This window comes from Pezoporus occidentalis, unplaced genomic scaffold (genome assembly GCF_034315485.1).
Source record: "Pezoporus occidentalis ecotype Australia unplaced genomic scaffold, CSIRO_AGI_Poc_V1 ctg12, whole genome shotgun sequence".
NCBI classification, from domain to species: Eukaryota; Metazoa; Chordata; class Aves; order Psittaciformes; family Psittacidae; genus Pezoporus; species Pezoporus occidentalis.
Window position 1 is genome coordinate 7,889,990 of NW_026912994.1, and position 21,668 is coordinate 7,911,657.

A 21,668-nucleotide genomic window follows, 5' to 3' on the forward strand; every position below is an offset into this window, starting at 1 on the left:
CTGGCAGACTCCAGCCCATCCTGCCATAATGAGTGACACTTGTCCTGGGAGCTGGAAAAGGAGCAAACAGTTTGTAGAGGCACTATGGATGCAAAACGAAAATGAGCAAATAAACTACCCTCAGCAAAGGCTGGTCCTGCCTAAAGTCTGGAGTGGAGCATTCCCAAACTTCACGTCTGGTTCATGAAATCTGGGCTCTGACAGAGCCCTGGACCAAGCAACATAAGGGTTGCTTGTGTCTAGATCATAATGGTCAAAACCTTGCTCTGTCTGCAATATACTATGTATTATACTATACTATATATTATACTATATATAAATTATTACATTAATACTATATATTACAGTATTAATATAATTTATCTGAACTAATTAAACTTTTTTTCTTCCTCCCCCACCCCAGCCACATCTTGATTTAATACATGGGCCACAACTCATAAAAGCCTGGGTGCTGTTCCTAGTCCTACTCAGCCATACCTCCTTGAGTAAGTTGCTGCTTCTTTCTGTGTTCCTGTTTCCCAGTGTCATCTATTTAGATGAGTTCCTTTAGATAGGGTTTGTGTTTTATTATGTATGTATTGCACCAAGTGCAATGGGGCTCCATCTCAGCTGAGTTGTCAGTGTTTCTGTCCTACAAATAATATGTGTCTTTAAAGATACAGATATTGTTATCTGCATTTGCATTCCCACAGTCTCCTCCTCCTCTAACAGAAGGAAGCAGGCCAGATTTGACAGTCATATTTATCTCTGTTACTCCCACACCTCAAGGGAGATCTGTTTATTAATGTGCCACTTCCCTTGATAAATTACTAAATAGAAAGAAAAGCCTTGTACTCATTTCTTGCTGTTCCTTCCTGTGATTTATGTCCACAGTGCTGGTTCAGCCATTGGTTCCCATTAATTTGCGGAGGGAAGAAGTCCTGATGTCCAACAGACATATGGGTTTTAGCAGCATAACCAAAGTGGGCACCCCTCGCTCCTGCACACAGGTACATCATTTTTTTCCCATATAAAACTCTACTGGAAGCTGTCAGATTTGCAAGCTGGCCTGAGAATTCTCCAGCCCAAAACCAGTAATATGTATTGTTAGTGTCTGCTCTAATTTAGATCTTGCAAATACCGTGGGCTATATGAAATATTTGATAGCAGATCCAACAGGTCGGGCTCTTCCTTTTCACAAAAACTTCTTAGGTCTTGCAGGCTTCCAGGGAAAACTGTAACCTAAAATGGTGCCACAGGTGAACAATTCCTCTCTTCTCAGTGACAGCCTACAAAAAGTGCCTAGGAAAGGAAGTTTCTGAGAAATGGAGAATGAGTTTCAGCACGAGAAGTGCTCACTGATGCATTTAGGAAGAGGGAACCTTCTCAAAATTACTATTCAAAAGCAGATTAGTAGCACAGGGATAATTCTTAATAATAAAATTGACCTGACCTCGTCTCCTAATCTGAGGGCACTGAGCACAAACATTAAATGATACCAGACAGCAGCCAAGATAAGCATTACTATAGCTGTATACATAGGCAAGGTGTTCAATATGGGCTGACAGCCACTTGAATGCGTAAGCAAAATTATCTGTTGCCTGAGGTCCAGTGACGTTTCAAAGGAAAACCACGTACGACTCCTTCAGCAGCAACTGTGCCCAGTGAAGTAAATGAAGGCAGGATCCACTGTTCAGATGCAGAGACAGAGACCCTCAGGAGGATTTATCTCTAAAATTCCCTCTCTCATCTCCCCTTCAAAACTGCTGATTTATCAAAATGAACAGGGTTAGTTTCAAGACTTTTTTGATGTTTGTGAAATATGCTGGGGGAAGTTTCCAAACTGTCACAGTACCCCCTTCTACACTCTTGAAAGAAAAAGACCTGGTATTGTTGTGTTGTTATTCTAAAAGATTATTTTTTTTTCAGATACCTAAAATCACATTTTTTAAAGTCACATACAATTGGGAAATTATTTTAAAATTAGGAAATTATTTTTAAATTAATTTCACTAATCTAGCAGCATTTTAGTTTTTTAAATTAATTTCTCTATGCCTCTCTACCCCAGATGGAGACTGTTTTACCTTCAATTTCTTCCCCTTGAATACTACTGAGAGATGGGAAAAGTTTTTCTCACCCAGGTCCAGAAAAAAGTGATGGGCCAAAGCCTGCACAATGAAACCAGACAACTAACTCCAAGAGAGGCTCTGTATCATTGCCTCCCCTGGTGTGTGATAATATTTCCAGCCAAGTACATATACCGCATGCCCAGGATAGGTGGTGGCTGTTCCTGCACCAATTTGCTCTGCATCTACCTCTCATCGTCCATGAACACGTATTAAAGCCAGCAGATGCTTTCCATTGATTCCTTGGGCTTTGGCACATGGAATAACTATGAATTTAAAAGCTGACCTAGCAACACCCTTGTTTGAGATATCTTGAGTTTGAGATATCTCGACTTTATTTTCAAACTAATTCTTTCCTACTTGGAAAAGATGCTACATTTATACACTCAGTTTTTGGGCATACTAACATCTTGGGGTTTATTTATTTGGAGTATATGAAACAAATTAGCACCAAAAGCAAGAAACATAATTTTCTTTTTGTTTTTGGAAAGGCTAAAGATACCTTCTTAGAAATCAAAACTATTTCAAATCTCAAGCAGCAACAGAAATACTCTTTGGGCTGAATTAACACTCAGGAAAGCCTAAGGCAAAAGACTGTCCAATCTCTCTCTGTGTTAGGAGGAGATTAAAGTGAAGATGTGAACTGGTGGACAGAAAGGTGCAATAAAGGTTAACCCAAAGCGCTGGGCATGGTCATAGTGTTGTGGATGGCAGTCCATGAATGTAAACAAAAAATTTACCATAAGCCTTTGCCCCCTGCTTCCTCTCCTTACAAAAAGTCAGCTCTGGATACAGTTTACAGTGTTTTTAATGGGTTTGAACCCAGATACACCAACCGTCACAGGCACAGCTCTACATGCTGGAGAATAAATATTACCCACATATTTTAAGAGACTATTTAAAACTGCCTAGAATAACTTTTCAGTAGAAGAAACTTGACCTTATAGCAGCATTATCTTTGCAGGGTAAATGTAAAAGCCACAGCTCACAACTGAAAGACATTCCTATCCTGGGGGAGTAAATACCCTGTTTCTAAACAAGAAAGAATTCCAGGCTGAATTTTCAAGTGACACTGGCCACATCTACCACATGTCCCTGCCTGGTCCCCTAGATAGCCTACAGCTGGGAGGAAACTCGACTTCTTGGTAAAGAAGTAAAAGTTTCCTTGCAGTTTCCAACAGTGTCTATGAATTGTCACATCCAGTGGGTTGCTTGGGAACTGGGATTTTCTTCCCAAATTTAGATTTATCCACAACAGGCCAGCAATGAGCCAAACGGTCAGCTTTTACACACGTGGCAGCTTGTGGTCTGACTCCAGCGGCCATTCTAGTGCTGTTGTGCCAAAGAATGGGATCAGATTTGGCTCATGAGGGAGGCAGGAGTAGAGGCTCCTACTCTGACCACTCACCATGGCCACAGGACATCAGAGGGACATTACAAGAGGTGGTTTTCCTGGAGGAAAATTTCAGACCTTGTATCACACTAGAAACAGTGGCAGCAAAGCCCTCCTGAAAGGAAATGGCAGGCAGTCAGTGGGAGTTCTTTCAAGGCTCCTTCAGGGCAAGGAAATCTCAGGCATCTCTTCAGGGACAAGCATGTTGCCATCATCTTGACTGCAGAAGGACATTAAGGGAAATTGCTTCCAAAGGCCAAGCCTGTAAGGCACGTGGGCTGCAGATGGTTCGCCCCCTCCTTCTCACCAGAAAGATCCCTGGATCCCCTAGCAAGACCCTGGAATAAATATACTGCTATCAAAATGGCCTCTCGTCCTGACCACTCACCAGGAAAACTCCACTCAAAGCATACAGAAATATCCCCTTCCTCCAGTGATCAGATTAAATCCAAGGGCAGCATAAAACCACAGGGTGATCCCTTAATCAATAAGCAGCAGCAATAAACTACAAACACTCTTCACATAACCAGTTCCTTATTCCCCTCTCCACTTCTGCAGCAGCAACACATGTCTTACTTAGACTGCAGCAGATGCTGGACATTTGTACTGGCACCAGATGCTGTCCTGGGACCCTTCTTTCTTCCCTCCCTGGGCCTATCAACTTTGTAGTTCAAGGAATACTAATGCTTCCCTCAAATCCTTGCTGAAAGACAAGGCTGCATTCTTCTACTCCCAATCCACAAGGTAACTGTTTAGATGACCCAACTTGCATATGTAAATTGAATTCTTTAGAAACCAGAATGCAGCAGAATTCCAGTCAGAGCACTTATGGGATGCTCTGGGACTTTTTCTCTCTTTTGCACATATTTTTCTGGGGAAGAAAACAGCACTGCTGGCTAGAAATGGGTGAGAAATTGTTTCCCATTCTCCGAGCCCTTTCTGAGATTCCAGCATGTTTCCATTCTGTGCTGGGACAAAGAAAACAAAACAACAACAGCAAAAAAAAAAAACAAAAATCTTTCAGAATTTTTAAGCAAGTGACTACAGGGTGCGCCGTCTGGCCAGAGTAGCCAACAGATGGCTTGTCATCTGTGATCCAGCATATCCAGCCTGCAAGCCCGCAGCTACTGGTCCCTCAAGCCTCAAGTGAGGCACTTCTTTCCTACGTTACAGTGAGGCTGGGCTCTCTCCATCTATCCTGATGTATCAATCATTTCACATAAACCTGCTGGAGGAGAGTCCTGAGCTCACCTCTCAGACTGTGGTAACCGCTGGGCTGCACTGCCAGCCCTGCTCCTTACGCTGATGGCTATTAAATCATTTACTTGAAGTAGAAAGGCTCCAATAACATTGACTGAAAGAGGCCATTGATGCTGAATGACTGTTTGATTTGGGGAAATAAAGTCCTGCTTGATGATTTGCCCATGTCTCAGGCAACTGTGCCAGCCACTGGCTTTTTCGCTATGCTGGGCTGAACAAAACCTTTTCCCAGTTAAACTGATGGTTGTAAGTCAAGACATTTGTGAGGGCCATGCACCAGGCAGCAAGAAACAGGCCAGAGTTCCTCCCTCTAGCTCCAGAACTCAACGAAATGTCATGACAGCACTGCAGGTTCATCCCTGCTGTTGGTTAACTGTAAGGTTGTACAAACACAGCCCTCCTGACCTGAGCAACTACTTCTGTGCAGCGCTGCTTGGACTGAAGTTGAATTTGAGATGTTTTTTCCCCATTGCTCATTCAGCATGGGCAACCAAATCACTTTTTTGATACTGTGCAAGCAGAAGTGCTGCATTTAAAGACAATCTCTACTTCCCATTCTGGCCATGAGAGTCTTACTCTGAAGACCTGGATCTTATTCCTAGAGCTGCCACTGCTCTGTTCACTGATCATTTTGTCTTTCTCTTTAGAGTCTCCAGTGATGAAGTAGCTTTGGTTTGTACAGTACTCTGACATCTTCTGTTGTACAGGGCTATAATAGTACAAGCACTGAGTTACCCTGGACACACTCCTCTTGAGAGAAAAAGACACCTCCTGAAGGGCTGTGGGTAATCACAGCAGCACTTGTGCTTAGGGAAAAAAAGAAGTTGGATGTACTAAACATGCTCAGAAAGTTGTAGTTCTCTCCAGGTTCACCTGTGCTCCTCACCAGTCTTTACTGCCCCAGGGATGCTCTTGTGCAACCACTCTGTCATCTGGAATAATCTGCCATGTGGTACCCACTTCTAGAATAGAAATGCAAAAGATAGTTTTGATCTGGTGAATAGATCCTGTATAGTCTCAGAGGTGACCCATCAGCAATGTTGTGACATTGGAAAGCAGTTAACTTTTGATTTGAAAGTGTATGCTTTCCAGAAAATGGATTTAAGCCTGCATCCAAACTCCATTCTTGGATTTAGAATCCTTGTTTGGATGACAGAATGAAACATGACAACTAACTGAAGGGTAATTCGGTCACCATTGGAACTGGACTGAAGAACCCAGCAGTCTGCTGCATGAAAGTTGGTCTAAACTCTCATGGTATAAGTACTTCTAGCTGCACAGTGAAAACCCTGCCAAAGAGATGCAGCTCTGCTGCACTCTAGCTCAACCACCATTTAAACACCCAGCAGTACTGACACATGGTCAGTACCAGCAAGCTCAAGCTGACCTTTATGTCCTATTATTTTTCCTGACCATAGACACCTGATGGGGTGAAAAAAACACTGAAAAACATGGAGGCACTGAGAAATTCTCCAACAAATGCAATTAAAGCAACCAGAAGGGCCCAGGTACATGCCTGTGAAGAGCTACCATACAGTCTAGGGCTCCCGTGGGTCTGCAGATGTTTGGAGGTGATGTGACTTTGAATAGGCCAGTTTTAATATATGCTTATCTGCTGCTTTTCCCTTTGCAGGTGCCAGTGTTACCACAGGTGTGTGATAGTGCTGTGTGTGGTTTAACAGGAGCTACCTGCATTTTCAGCAAACTAATTCTTGTAAAGTTAATTATGTTCTAGAGCTCTCTGGGAAGAAGAGGGCTCTCTGAAAGACAGATGCTGAGGTGGTGACTCACTGGGGTTTTATGCACGCTACTGATATTCTTGTCTCAGAAAATCACCGTAAGAAAATGCTTTATTAAATTATCTATTCAACTCTTTATTTACTTAGGCCCTGCTGATTTAAATTTTTGAAGTGACTTTCTAAAAAGAGAGGGAGACTCTGGCTCCTCATCCAGCATGTCAGAGACATCCATTCGAGTTTCCATCTTGAAACTGAACAATTCTCTCTTCAATCCAGCTGATGAATAAACCCAAACACACAGACCAGAGACTGGCACTGGGCTGCTGCTCCTCTTCGCATTCTTAAAAAGTATCCTTCTAGTGTCTCATTGTCACATGTTCATGACATTTGAAAGTTTTCATCTCATGCAGAGCATGTGAAGGCCCAGAAAAGGCTTTCCAGTTACTCACCAACAAAGCTTGACCGAAAGATCAAAATAAATGCTTGGTGAGCCCTGGCTTCGCAGTAAATAATGGTTATGAGCTTGGCCACATGAAACCAGGACCTTTAATATGTGAACCACTTTCAGAAGGCAAACAGTAAGAGAATCTTCTGACAATGGGAGTATCTCAGATGACTTCAGATAAAGACTGATCTTCAACAAACCAGAGGACAAGCATCCTGGTGTGTCTAGAGTCAGCCTGCATTAGCATCAAAACAGCTCTGTTTGCTTCCTTCACTGGCTGTTCATCTGGCACTTCACTGAGGCACTGCTGGTCAGAGATGGACTAATAAGGAGGAAAGGAGGAAGGAGTCTTGTTCATGAGTCCGAGGAGAACTTGGCAGTGCTGGTTTGCACCCATCTGTTATAACCACAGACATTAACTCTTTGAAGGGAAGACAGAGTGGTCTTACTGACCAGCTGCTTTGTAGCAGAGAAGTCTGGTATAAATTTGGGTGTCGGAGGCAGGATGGTACCAAAGAGCATGTCTCTCCCTTTCTGACTGGGATCCGGGTTCATGAATAATCCAGCAATTGGCAGCAAAAATGACTATTGAGGTAAAACTTCCACAACAGCTGCAGACAAGAAACTGTTTGGGTTTTTCTTTTTTTTTTTTTTTTATTAGAAATATCTATAAGCCCCATCACTGAAGAGCCAGAACAGCTTTTATCATTCTAAACCAGTCACTTTACGAAACAGCAAGACCACAAAGTCTTTCATCTTGAAAGCTCAACAACAGAAACTTTGAAGCTGTAATGAAACGATGCAGATCTCCACTCCAAAAATTGTAATGGTCCATACGCAAATCAGAAGGCAGCGCAGGAAACAGAAGCCAGGATCTGAAAGTCGAGCCAAGTTTCTTGCAGCAAGAAATAATCCCCAAACTGCCCTCTGTAGTATCTGTGCAACCCCAGTTCTTATGAGATGTGCCATAAAGTGATAGGAAAGAAATTTCTAACAGCTCTGAAAATCATCTGTGCTTCACATATGCTTCCAGATAGACTTTACCCATCTCACCAGGGAGGTGGTCAGGCCGCAGGGGTGACTCAGCATCGCAGTGCCTAACATGGTTTTATTTCTTCTTCATTTAGGCAGAAGCAAGAACTTTCTAGGTTTAGAATGCCCTGTACTAGCATAAATTCCACATTCCTGCAGTTTTTTTTGTCCCACAAAGTACTAACATATCCCCTCCATTATGGCTCCCCGTAAACATATCTTTAATCCCTGGGGACCTGAGAGGTCCCAGCCAAGATGAGAGCTTCATCATGCCGCACAGCTGTGCATGGAAATGGCCAGCCTTTGCCCCAGACACCAACCAGGCTAAACATGGGGTGAGATGGGGAGCCAGAGATGGAGTTTGTCCCCAGGTGCACTGTGGTCAGCCATGGCCAAAGCAGTGGAATGGCAGCATGCCCTGGTCACTGGACCAGCCCATCTAACCATACAGCAGCCATGCTATCCTCCCAAAGAGGCCACAATGTGCATATTTTAAAACTATGTATATTTTATACATATATATATGGAACAAGGTGACCTTTTAAGCCAAAAATTATAGTGTAGCACCCATGGGTTTCAACAGGGCAGAGTTACCACCTGTAGCAACCTCCACCTGGAGGACAGCCCCATCCATCTGCCCCAGAATTCCAGCCATGCCAGGGAGGACACAGACCACTACTCACCATCAACGGGGCTGAGGTAATCATGGAGATGGGCTGTGCTGGCTGCTCCCCCACTCTGCATCAGAAGGTCCCCATAGGGGTTCGGGTGGCCGGCCATCAGCGTCATTTGGTGGTAGTAGTCGGCAGGGTTGGCTCCTGGTGGTGGCGGGGGCAGCCCGAAAAGACCTCGCTCCTTCAGGTGCTCGTGAGCTGCTGCCGGAGCCACAGGCAAAGAGAAAAACATGGGGAGAAGGCTCCCACCGCAATGTTAGACCTCAGCGCTGACGTTGGCAGCCCTGTCTCCCCCCATGTCCCCCGCTAGCCCCGGCCGCACGGCTCCACGTAGGGCTCTCGTGACGTGCGCTTGGGCGTGCTTTTGCGGACAAAAGAAACTAAGCTGGGGCCTCTGCATTCCTCCATTTCCGCAAATTTATAAACAATCTCTCGTTCCCCCTTCTAATAATCCTCCCGTTTGGACACAGCCGGCACCCCAGGGAGGGGGGAGAGGGCCCAGCCCGCCGGCAGCAGTAACCCTGTCAGCATTAACATCCCTGCCTATTAGGAAGGAAAGACAAATGTAGCCCAGTTCCCGATAGCAGCGTGAGGAAATTAAAGCCAAGGTCTAATGCATAGAGCTAGGTTTAGTGTCTGGCAGCATAAAACCATTTTGGCTGCCAAAGCCAATTACGCTCACTTTCTCCCAGCTGTAATTTTTCAAACCTGCCTCCCCACCCGCTTGCCCCATTAACTTATTTACCACTGCCTTACAAAAAAAAAAAAAAAAAAAAAGAAAGTAAAAAATAAAAATGAAAGAAAAAAGAAAAGTAAACCAAAACACAATGCCTCTTTTTTACAGCTAAGAACGAAACTGGTTTTGGAAGGAGAGGGATGGGGCAGAGCACACGCACACCAGCCATCCAACCTCTCCGTGGCGGGCAGCTCAGACTGTAGATGACGTTCTGTGGGAGGGAAGAAGACGCATGCATCTCCCATCACTCTAGGGATGTTTTTTTAGACACTGAAGATAGTTTTCTGTTGCCAGACTCTAAGCTGGGGGCCTTGTCACTCTCTGGTGTGCTTCGCTTTGCAGTGGAGAAGGGCTGCTTGCCCCTGCAGCAGATCAGGAACCAAGAGATGCTGGGGTTTGCTTGGTGTGCAGAAACTGCCCCCAGACCCTGGCTGCTCCCTAGGCACTAAGCCTGCTGCCTGCAACTGTGTAATGAAGCACTTCTGATGAAGTAAGGCATGACTTGAACCTCCCCAATGAAAGCAGAGTTGTGTGTTTTCCCCTTTCCCTGCTCGGCTGTTTTTGTTCCCTGCTCCCCAGCAGGGGGTCTGCCAGGGCTAGGAGAGCATCACTACCTCTGCATGCATCGTGCCAGCTCCCCCTCAAAACTGCTGCAGGGCAGCTCAGGAGTAAGGAGGAAGAAAGTATGGCTCCTTTCCTTCACCCAGGAGCCATCCTGCCCCAAGACACAAAGCCAATGGGGGATAACCCAGCCAGCATTGCCTCATCTTGGCAAGAACAATCCCAGCCAGGCCAGGCAGCTGGAGAGATGTGACCCTCCTTGGGGAAAGCAGAGCTCCCAGTAGAGACATAAGAGTAGGCAAGCTCATAAGAAAGCTGAGAGCGCTGTAGAAAGGAACGTACTTTAAGCAAAATATTTATAATATGATCCAGTGGTAATAGCTATTCTCACGCTCTGCTTTCTCAGTGCAGTGATGCAAAACAAATGTGTAGTTAAAGAGGAAAAAAAAAAGAAAAAGAAAAAGAGACAGCTCTCCCACTTCAGAGAGCAGCTGTGGAGCCTTTGCGGATGTAAATCCCGGGGTTTGGGGGATTTCAGTGCTGGTGAGCTACAGAATTGCTGCAGTACCAGTAGCACAGTGTCTTACCGTCAGCTGGGCTGAGGCCTCTGGCAGCAGAGATGACGGAGAGTGTGGGGCTGCCGTGGACGGAGCGGAGGTAGTGCTCCATGTGGGGTGCCACGTAGGGGTGTGGTGGGCTGAAGGGCGACTCGCTGGGCCCGGCAGGGTGCGGAGACAGGCGGATGAGGGAGATGTCAGAGATGACAGGGCTGCCACTCAGAGGAGGAGGCCTGGGAAGGAAACAGAGACACACCGTGCCACATGTGCCACATGTATTTGTGGAAGGTGGCCCTCCCCCTGGGCTGTCGTGAAAACGGGCTGTGCAGAGCATGCCCCATGCTGGAGATCTCACTCCATCTTCTCACATGGGGAGGCTGGCTGTATGAAGATGTTCGAGGCAAAGCCAAGACTTGCAAGCTCCTCGGTGCACCTGGGTATTCAGATGTTTAGTGCTGCCACGTGCAGACAAATCCCCAGACAGAACTGCCTGTGAGAGGATGTAAATGGCGCAAAAAGTACTTACATGATCTCGAGGCAAGCCATGCTTTCTTTGCTTGGCCCATCATGCGTGGCTCGGCCAGTGCCGGCAGAGCAGCCCTCCCTGCCTGCGTCCATCACAGCTTGCACAAACCTCCTTGACAGGTCGGCGGTACAGTTCAGAGGGCAAAAGTTCATGAGAGGTTTTATTGCGTGCTTTCTGGGGGCCACCTCTGTTAAATCCCTCAGATCTTCCTCAGGCCACGTACTACCTGAGAAAGAAGTCAGTAAATGCTGAGGGATTCAGCAGGTAACAAAAAAAATAGTCACAGGCATGTTTTGGCACTTAAGAAGATTTTGCAGGGTGAGCAAGGATGGAAGAGAACACATGCAGACATCTCCCAGATGTACCCTCCAGCCTTTTAGGTAAACCACAAAGGGTGCAAGGAGAGAAGAAGTTACACAACCTGACCTGAGAAGCAGAAAATCAGAGCTAGATGCCAAAAGAGTCAGAGCTGTCATTAGCCAAAACAAAGGAGCAAAATCTGCTTTACATTAGCTCCCTCTGTACTCACAGACTGCTTGAAGCGGAGCTGGTGGCAGACACAGGTCACAGCAGGGACAATGTTTGTGCCTGGCTGGGTGCTTTGGCAAAGCTGAGGGAGATAGATGTGCACCTCATGGGCCACATCCCCTGCACGCGAGACCATGGGGATTCAGGGCTGTGGAGGTCAGTGATCTGGGATGAGGGCTGAGCTAAGAGACAGTATTAGAAAGGTCCTTCCCTAAGAATACCCAAATATGCCATTAACAAAGGCATGTAAGATCTGTGTCTCCATGCACAGACAACCACAAACACAAGGGTCTGAGCAGTTTAGACATGCCACCTGCACTTCAGGATCTCAGTCCCACCCTGCCTCATCAACACATCAGGTGCATTTTAAATTATTTGTAATACCTACATATCAACAAAACCACACAGAAATGCAATACAAGCTTTGCAGACTTATTCAGCAGTTTACAAGCACGTTTGTCTTTCTTTGATCTTCCTTGTGCTCCTCTGTCTTTCCGATAATTTAGTAAACCTTGTGGCTTTTTGAACACTTTCTGCTGATGGGCAGTAAATTAAATGCCTTTAAAAATATTTATAGTCCAAAGTACTTTCCTGTAGCAGTACACTCTGTGGCTCACTGGTGTGAAACACAAGGCACTGAAAACCTATCAGATGTAAAGGACTTGGGGAAATGCACACACAGAGCAACACAAATGCTTGTCAGACTCAGACTGCGGTTTCACTAGAGTAGCACCCACCAGCATCAAGCCTGTTTTCCTTTATGGCACTGAAACACAAACCTATGATGGCATGGCTGCTTCAGACCTCACAACCTTCCCACCTGCGTTGCCATGGCCTTTCGTTGCCAAAATTATGGGGCGACTCAAGTCCCTCTCCCAATCCCTCTCCCGTGCCTCTCGCCATGATGTCAGCCACTGCGGTGGCAAAGCTTGGGAAAGCTCAGCCAAGGCTGCCGGGGCTGGTTTCTGTCGAGGCTGCTAATAAAGGCGGCTAAGCATAGAGCCGACCAATTTATTTCTACCGGGGAGGAGGGAGAAGTGAATCAAAGTCCCTGTTCCAGATTTAGTTTCAATTCATTTCTAATAATCTCCACCGCCTCATCTGGAAAAAATGAAACAGGATTTAAAAAAATGATGTCATTAAGAAAACATCTGACTAATTTTTCTTCTGATGAAGCCTTAATATAAGTGAGGGGGGATGTAAATTAAAAGCAGCCCCAATCTTCCTTGGGCCACAGAGCCTGCCTTAATACATAAGCCATGAAAGAAGTTTTCTTACATATACAATAAGTTCCCTCTTTCATCAGTACTCACAGCTTCTCCCAAAAGGGTTGTGAACTTCTTTGATGCAGTCTTGAAACTATGTATTACCAGGTTTATGAGCCTTCGGAGCCTCTACTGATCAAACTGTGAGGCCAACATCTAAAATGTGTATAACAATATGAAGGGTTTGCTGTTCATTTTCTCCATGCTAAATTGGGCAGAAATGCTGGAGTCCCTCAGAACAGGAAAAACTCCACCCTGGCCAAAAAGGTAACACTGGGAAAGAGATCAAGAATTCACCCAAAATGCATCCAGATGGGAGAGCTGGGTGGTGTTTTAATATGAAGCTGGCCCTCTGCATAAAGACTGGGGTGGAGAACAGGCTTCTCCTTATGGCGCTGCTTAAAGCCTCTCCTTACCCCATCTCTCCATCTGTGGACTAGAACAGAAGTATTCTCAGCCAGGCCTGGCTCCTGGAAGCCCTGCCAGTCAGGGATCACCTCTCACTATTGTACACCCACAATTCCAGCAAAGCATCCTCCCATGCTGCAGCCTGTCCCAAAAGCATGGCTTCCAGTAGCTGTCTACCAGGAACGGCTCAGTTGGCCAGAAGGATGCCCTGCTCCTAACTCCCCAGATGTCTGATTTTTCTCCCCATTTTTCCCATCACTCATGTCATTGGCATTATTTCTCATCTAATCCCCAAGTCCCACATTGTGCCATTGCATTGGCGCTCTGCAAATACACAGTGAGAGGCAGCCATAGATTCACAGGTCTGCTCCTGGCAGAGGAGAACAATTAGCTGACGCTTTTTAGAGGTAATGGCTTACATAGATGAGAGATGAAGCGACACTGAGCAGCTCTACCCAACATGCAGCTCACCTTCTGGGCAAGCAGAGCTCCTCATCCCCATGCCCCAAACCCCACAGCAGGGCAATCACCAGCTTGTTGTGGTGAACCAGCCTGTGCAATGGTGCCATGGTGCCAGATCTGGGTTTCTCAGTTTGTCCATAGAGTTTCCTGTTCAGACCTTTGCTATCCATGTATCACTCCCCACTCTTTCCCTAGATTCTGTTATGGCATAAGGAAAGCACCACAGTGACTGGGGGAGAGCTGCTGGCTTTGTTGAAGCCAATGTTGTGAAAATCTCACTGTCTGCAGTGGGATGAGGGATTTCACCTGACCACATATATTTCTGAAGGAACTGGGATTATGGTTTTCAAATAGGCTAAGGGAATTGGGTGTCCAAACACCATTAAATTTAATGGGAGCTGGGGACCTGTTTTCCCTGCGGCTCTGGTGAGAAGCCCATGCTCTATAATTAATGCTCACGACTTATAGAGCAATTTGCATCTCTGACGAAGCATGTGAGCGTGGATTCATTTCTTTCCCCCACTCAGGAGAGGCTCTCCTTTCCCTGCTTTCTAACAGAGGGAGACACTAAGGTGGGGGAGACATTACCTTACCCCATCTAAGGGCTGCAGAGGCTCCTGATGATGCTGGGTGCATTCACACTGCTGAAGGCTTTACATAGCAGGCTTTTACTGGTGCAGTGGATAACTCCCCTTGGAAAGCAGAAATCCTTGCACTATTTACCTGGTTCCAGCCCCCTGCAGAGCAGGACTGTAAGGCAGTGGGTACACACAGCAGCGGAGGAGCACCACCAGTGCAAGGAGAGCTACTGGTGTTTGAAATGTGACATACACTGCTGGTGGGACACTAGGAGATTCTTGGTGGTTTCCCAGGAACTGATTACCCGTTAACTGCCCTACATCAGGAAAAACGGATATGCTTCACTTTCCTGCTGCCTGGGTTTTGCTGAAAGGAGCTTGTCTGAAGCTCTGCAGTCTCATCCCAAAGTCTTGGGGAAGGAGCTGGTAGGTTTTCTTTGGAAAGCAAGGCAAAAAAATTCAGCCTGGAGTTTTCAGTGGGGCAGAGCAGCGTGTCCTTGTGTGTGCCCTGAGAGCTGGAAGGCGCCTGTCTCTAATGCCACTGCTCATAGGTGTGTGTGCTGTGCTCGGTGCATTGCAGCTGGATGCCATGCTGAGAAAGGATCCTCATGGTCTCATGGTGGAGGAGCAGCACTGTGTCTGAGGAGCTGCGCTGGCCTCCTGGGAAGGGAAATCCCTCAGGGATTGGCAAAACCAGTGCTGGCTGCTATGAATAGCGTCCTTGGGGTGACTTTTTCTCATCTTGCTCTCCCCCTGTGGCCATACATGAACAATCCCAAAATCTTGCACAGGAGAGATGTGACACCGTCTCCCTGCTGCTGCGTGTGGGTCTACAGCCTCTGCAAGCAGCATCCAGCAATGAATGCAACAGTTAAAGAAGTAGCATATTTCTGAAATAATCTCCATTGGGTAAATAAACCCCAGAAAAATGGGGACAATTAACCAGCACTAATGTCCCATGACTAGTCTAAATTAATACTTACGTGGCAAATATATTCATTTAGTGGAAAACAAAGGGCTGAATACTTTTCCATATGCTTAATGGAATATGGACACTTGCAGGCAATTGTTTTGCTGTACAATAAAAAAAATGCATAGCTGCTACATGGAGATGGAAGCTAAGAACAGAGGTGCTCATGGGGAGGGGTATCATAGCCCGATATAGTTTTGCTACTGGAAAAAAGTTTTTAAAGCCAGCAATCCCATCTAAACCCCACATAAAAATCCTTACTTTAGTTTTGTTTTAAATAAAGCTTCCTAGCTTGGTTTATGCAAGTCCTGTGTACCCAGAACACCACCCAATGCCTGCAGGAGATGGAGGAGAACCATACGGATGCCTGAAAATTGACTGTGTTCATGGCAGACACTCTACATATGAGATGCCAAAGCTGTATCCAGCAGGAGACCTAAAATGCCCCAGTATTCACGCTAAACAATTCAGTCTAAACAGCTCTCAACAGCCCCTCAGCTTCACCTCTGTTTATTTCTGATTTAAAGTCCCTTACAACAGGAAGGGCGAGAGGTCGTGACACTTGTGCGGTACCCTCAGGATCAAATCCTACAAGGTCCCTCAAAACAAAGTATGTTTCAGAGGTCAAACCTGGGCCACAACTATCAAATTCACACGGCATTTGATCACTCACAAAGATCTCCTCCCTCTCCCATTTTTTTGGCTCAGGGAGAAGAGGATGCTCTGGAAGGAGCAGGCTGGAGCTGCCTTGCAGCTGCCTCTCCGCATCAGCCACTGCCAGAGGGTGCTGGGCAGCCTGGTAATGAGGTGGTGGGGAATCACCCACACTTCCCAGTTCTCCCAGAACTGCAACAAGTTGATAATTTTCCAGTAAAGTGACCTGATGCTCAAATATAGGACGCATCAACTCGAAGATGTCAGCTTATGTGTCCTGCTAGGAAGAGATCGGGATGGGGACCCAAGAGACATCACTGCTAAGCTCCAGCCCTCCCCTGCTGGGATGATCAGCACAAGTATTTTTATTTCTTTTTCACATATTTTCTCAGCTCTAAAATGGGGTTATGGAGACTGTGAAGCTGGACAAAAATTGCTACAGCTTCAATGCATAAACTTAACAGGCATGTTTCGAGCAGTTCCTGTTTTCTCCTTTCCCCTCAACTATGGCTTTGAGGCATGGAAAGTATGGAAAATTAAAAGAGAGACTTTAACAGCGAGGGCAAGTTCCCATTGGACAGGTTTACGGATGGAAGTGGTAAATTCATCACTGCTGCAAGACTACAGCAAAACTAGGTGGTTTTCTAAAAGATGGGTTCTAAGTGTACGACAAGGTTTGGAGTTTTAATAGTAGCAAAGAGTAATTTCTCCCACTGTAGAAATTAAAGAGGGAATTCTATGGCCAGTATCGCAGATGTCAGATCAGACAACTGAGGTAATTCCTTTGGGCCTTAAAAGACACAAATCTGAATATAAAATCCCTTATTTGTGGACTTGTGGTAGGGCACTGCTTTAAGAAGGGTTTAGGTAGACACTATGAAAAAGCCCTCTCTGCATCTATTGGCAATGGTAGATGCCTACATACCTTTAAAATTCACAACTTAAAGTCTAACCTTGTACCACTGAAGTAAAAGAAAACTCTGCCACTGATGGCAGGAGCAACCACAACAGGTTTCCAATGTGCTAATTCCTTTCTTTCCCATCTGCAGCATGGGAACAGTATCATAACCTATCGGTGGGACCAATTTCTTAGCACAACTTTTTTCCATCCCTTAGAAAAACATATTCAAGATTTAATGAAACTTCTAGCATATGAGGTCAATTTCATATACTTGCTTCAGATAAAAAAAAAATAATGTTTTTACTTCAAAAGTGGGAAAAAACCAGGTAAATAACTTTCATTTTTCCTTTCAAAAGACCATTCTGTTTTCAAACAAACCTGACTTCAATCCTACGTTTAAGATGCCTAAGACCAAGAACAAATGGAACAAAAGATTTAATTTCACCTAATGAAGAGTGTTACTATTTTTATCAATAAAATCAAAAGTATTTTGGCTTATTTAGAGCTTGAAACTTTTTTTTTTTTTTTTTAATCTAAATTCTACCAAAATTGCTGGAATTTAGATGAAAACTCCCAGGCTGTTGGCAGCTTTAGTGGGGACAAGGGCAACATCTGGAGGGAGCAAAGTTGGGAGTGTGAGTACAGGAATCAGTCCTCAGATTAGAAACTCTTCTAACCACATATGGTTTCTTATAGTATTTATGCTGCATTTACCACAATGCAGGTCTATTTTGGCTGACACTTGTAGGCACAACTGCAACACAATAAGAACAACAATATCAATATTTGCTTTTAAAATGGAAGAAAAATGCAAATTTTTAATAAGTAAGGTTGCCCTTCATTATACAACACACAAAGAAGCAAGACATCAAAGGTGGAAATTAGAGTTGATACAGGACCTTCAAACCCAAATCAAATTAGTGTCTTGAAGAGAGATCTTTGATTTAAGCTTAATAGTGGTGATTTTTTCTTGGGTTGTTTTATACTTAATCAGCCACACAGCCCACTGTGCAAACATATGTTCCCAAAGCACATCAAAGCAAGTAAACACTCTGTTTCAGATCCTAATATCCTTTTTTATCCAATTATCTTACTTACATGATCTTTTAATTTAAGTTCTGAAAGCCCACCTTTTCACACAAGCTTTCCTTTAGCGACGGAGGTAGAAGCATGGCCAGCTGAGTTCTTGTGAGATACCCGCCAAAAAAACCCCACAACGAATAAATCAAAGCACAGCAGATGAGTCTCTAAGATAGTTTCTTGAGAGATTAATGATGAAAGCCTTCAGAGGAGAAGCGCATTTTAAGAAGGGGAACTTCAAGAAAGGTATCTGACGGGGAGAGAGGAAAGGAGAGTGAGAGAAAAGATATGAAAGAAAGAATGGATAAAAGTGCAAGAGCCAATGAAAGTAGTTCAGCAACTGACGAAAGGAGCGATGTAAACCTAGAGGCAATGTGGACCTCAAGTGAAAACCACCATGCATGAGAACTTGATTCCAGTTGCCACAAAATTTGAGAGCTGGGGTGTCAAAAACACTGTGGGCTCATGGCAGGCAGGGAACGAAGGCTGGGCAGTGGCATGGCAGGTGTGGAGGACCAGGCAAGGTGGGAAGTAGTGGAGGAAGAGATGTGAGAGGTGTAGACATGGACCAGATCCTGATGGCAGAGCTGAGTAGGAAGCTGAGGGAGACACAAGAGGATTAAGCCCTGGTTAGGCCATGTGTGAAATGGGTGTTGGAAAGATGTGTTGGATGTGACACAGCCATTTCTCTGCATCTGACTGATTTCCCTTGGGACACATGTTGAGGCTATTAGCACTTCTGAGTGAATACTTTGCTTGTAGCTGTGAAGACACTGAGCTTGAGAAAACAAATGCGAAGTGTATGTGCATGGGGAGGAAATCCTAATTTTTGATCCTTGCCTACTGTCTTCTTGTCATGCTACTTCTGGGTGGGGCTTTTGCCCCTTAGAAGGAAATAACATTCAAGTGCTACAAAAGGGTTTAACATTTTAAAGACTATTCCTATAGTACTTCCGAAAAGTCCCTTTCCATGTTATGCCAGCACTACCCTTTTGGGAAGAGGGAAAGTCAGTGGCAGCAACACTGCAGCAGTGGTGTGGAATGGAGCTCATGGAAGAGTCAGGCAAAACATAGAAAATGCTTATTCATTCATTACATTTTAAATCTGCCTTGGCTCTATACCCATCATATCCTAGAAAAGCAAAAAAGGACCATTCCTCTTCATCATGACTGTAATACAATCAACTGGCTGCAGCATTACTCTAACCAACATTAACTAACAGAGTCTGTGTCTGACATCTATAATTTCATGTTAACAAATTAGGTAGACTCCTGCATTTCCTGGTACCTTGAATGCCCAAGAAGCTCATAACTTTTCTTTATATGCAAAATGTCAGGGAAAGGGCAAACAATGTTATGCCAGAAGACCATAGCCAAATCACTTGGTTGGAATGTGCTGTATATCACGGGGTGAATGGAAAATGAATCTTTGTTCCAGGACAGTGACTTCCAGCATTAATGTTGCTGCTAATATGTTCCTTTCCTATTGGGAATGTCCTCTTCCCATGATCCAAGGTCCTATAACTTAAATCCCATAAATAAACAAGACACCAAGGAAGGAAAACTTACAACCAACTACTTATAAATGTATAAATCAACTATTTATAAATGTATAAACCTGAAATGTCCTGCTTTTCTTTTCATAATTACAGGGGAAAAGCATTGGTGTTCAGGCTTTAGAAAGAAGTTGAGAAGTTGTGCTTGCTCTAAGCAGCAGTAAGCTGTTGTAGCTAAACTGGAAGTAACCACAAACCCGTGGTTAACAAAGGGGAATAAAATGAAACAGGAACAGGTTCAGCACAGATCTCTACAAAGCCTTTCTAGATACAGCAGTCAGAGGAACTCTGCAAGTAGAGGTGATTGTGGTAGCTGCAAATACATCTCACACATACATGTACACACATGCTAGGTATGCTGCTGGCATGCTGCATGTGTACCTGCCTCTGGTTCATCACAACACAAAGAGGTAAAAGATGTTCATTCCTATAAAAGGAAAGCTTTAAGCTGGGACTCCCTGGGTTTTCTGCAGGAATTAATTTTACTGGCATTTGACACATCTTAAACAGCAACAGCACTCACAGCAACCTCCAAAGGGAAATATTCCTGAACAATATATAATAAATACATTGATTTCTAATAATAACCATCTGCCCTAAATCTTCTTGCTGACAGGTTTAGTTGGACCAAAGGCCCTTTTCACATCCACTTCATGACAGTTCCCATCACTACATAAAGACTTTGAAGTGCCCTAACACGCAGTAAAATGCGAGATAACCTACCAAACTGTCAATATTTCTTCACTTCTAAAAGGAAATGCTAATGGCACTCAAAGAGCTCAAGATGTAATGTAAGATCTGATCCAGCAGGCTTGCTGATCTAACTATCCCTTCTTTTGCCATGAATATTCTGAAAAGCAAGCAATTATATTGTGAAGAGCAGAACTAGGTAAAAGTTTTTCACTGATATGACTGAAAAAACCCACTTTTTATTCCAACCAAGCTTTTCTCTTGGAAGTGTCTGGAGTTTTCTGTACAAAATAAGAGAATTAAAAATAAGTTGAGCTCTTCAATTTTAATTTCTTCTTTTTAACCTACCACTTGTTTTCTTGTTTTCTTTTTTTTTTTTTTTTTTTAATCATTAGAAAGAAAGTGAACCAGAATGAAACACGGATGTTTTGAAAATCTGGACAATGTTCTGTTGGGAGTTAATTTTCCACAAGAAAAGATGAACACAAATAATTCAGAATCTTTCTCCAAACGAATGTGATAAACAACTGGCATTTATCTATGAACTCTACCCTGCAGTGTAAGACTGAGAAAGGCTCCATAGCAGGAGAAACTAAATGGAATAAACAGAAGCCCAGTCCAAACGTAAAACCCCAGCACCGCTTGCTGCACTGTACAACTTCAACCAACTTCAAAGGAGCCAGGATGCTGCCCACACACCCCAAATCATCAGCTCACGGTAAGAAAGGATGAGGTGTTTTATATCTCATCATTCATGCACCACCCAAAAAGTCTTCCTTCCAAAACTCTTTTCCTCCCAGATCCATTAATGTCATTCTCTACAGCTGCTCTCCTATTATTCATTCTACAATGACACACAAAAATATAACATATTTATTAAGGAAGGAATAGGGATTTGATATCCCCCAGCCGTTTACTGATGAAAGTTTACTGCTTTTTAGTCTGTGGTTTGGAAACCCATGGGAATCACAAAACCTTCTTCAGGTGCCATGAAAGACAGCAAAAAGAAACCTGCAAGCCTCCTGTTACTTGGGCCATGTTTGACAACCCTGCTTGAAAATTTGTAGGCCACGGACCGTAATAGCTTGAAAACCCTTCACTGACCCTATGCTTCCCAAAATCAACAAAAAATTGCATATGAGACATTCTCAGAGTAATCAGTGACCACCACCAGCCAACCAACACCCACTGATGTCAGCTAGCACCACAGCACGCACATGTGACATAAGCGTTTTCACTACACCAGCACAGAGGTAACCCCATCTTCCATACCTACGGTGACACCTCCCTCCCACTGCCACGCAAAAGGAGACCTGCAGACCTCATCTTTCATTCTCTTATCTCATGCAGCTATTCCTTATGCAGACACATTTCCGTATACAAACGCCATTATACTTGACCCTTGTTTCACCCTGTTTCCATTACAACGCTGTAGACTCAACCAGACTTGCTCCAGTGCCAGTTCTGTGCTGTCATTCCTTGCGCAGAGTGGTAATAAAGAAATCACTGTTTTAAGCTGACAAAGAACAGATTTCTTACTAAGTAAAC

At 44.4% G+C, this 21,668-nt stretch overlaps 1 protein-coding gene across 6 annotated transcripts in view; it reads right to left on the reverse strand.

Moving 5' to 3' along the window:
- The window catches only part of GLI2 (GLI family zinc finger 2), a 198,867-nt gene that overhangs the window by 28,664 nt on the left and 148,535 nt on the right, over window positions 1–21,668 (reverse strand). For 5 of the 6 annotated variants that reach the window (XM_062607126.1, XM_062607128.1, XM_062607129.1 and 2 more), the window contains 2 exons: window positions 10,533–10,735; window positions 8,658–8,849 (listed from right to left, as the gene is read on the reverse strand). In XM_062607126.1, the coding sequence (XP_062463110.1) occupies window positions 8,658–8,849; window positions 10,533–10,735 (395 nt within the window). The remainder of the gene's footprint in view (window positions 1–8,657; window positions 8,850–10,532; window positions 10,736–21,668) is intronic. The other variant, XM_062607127.1, reaches the window with a different exon arrangement.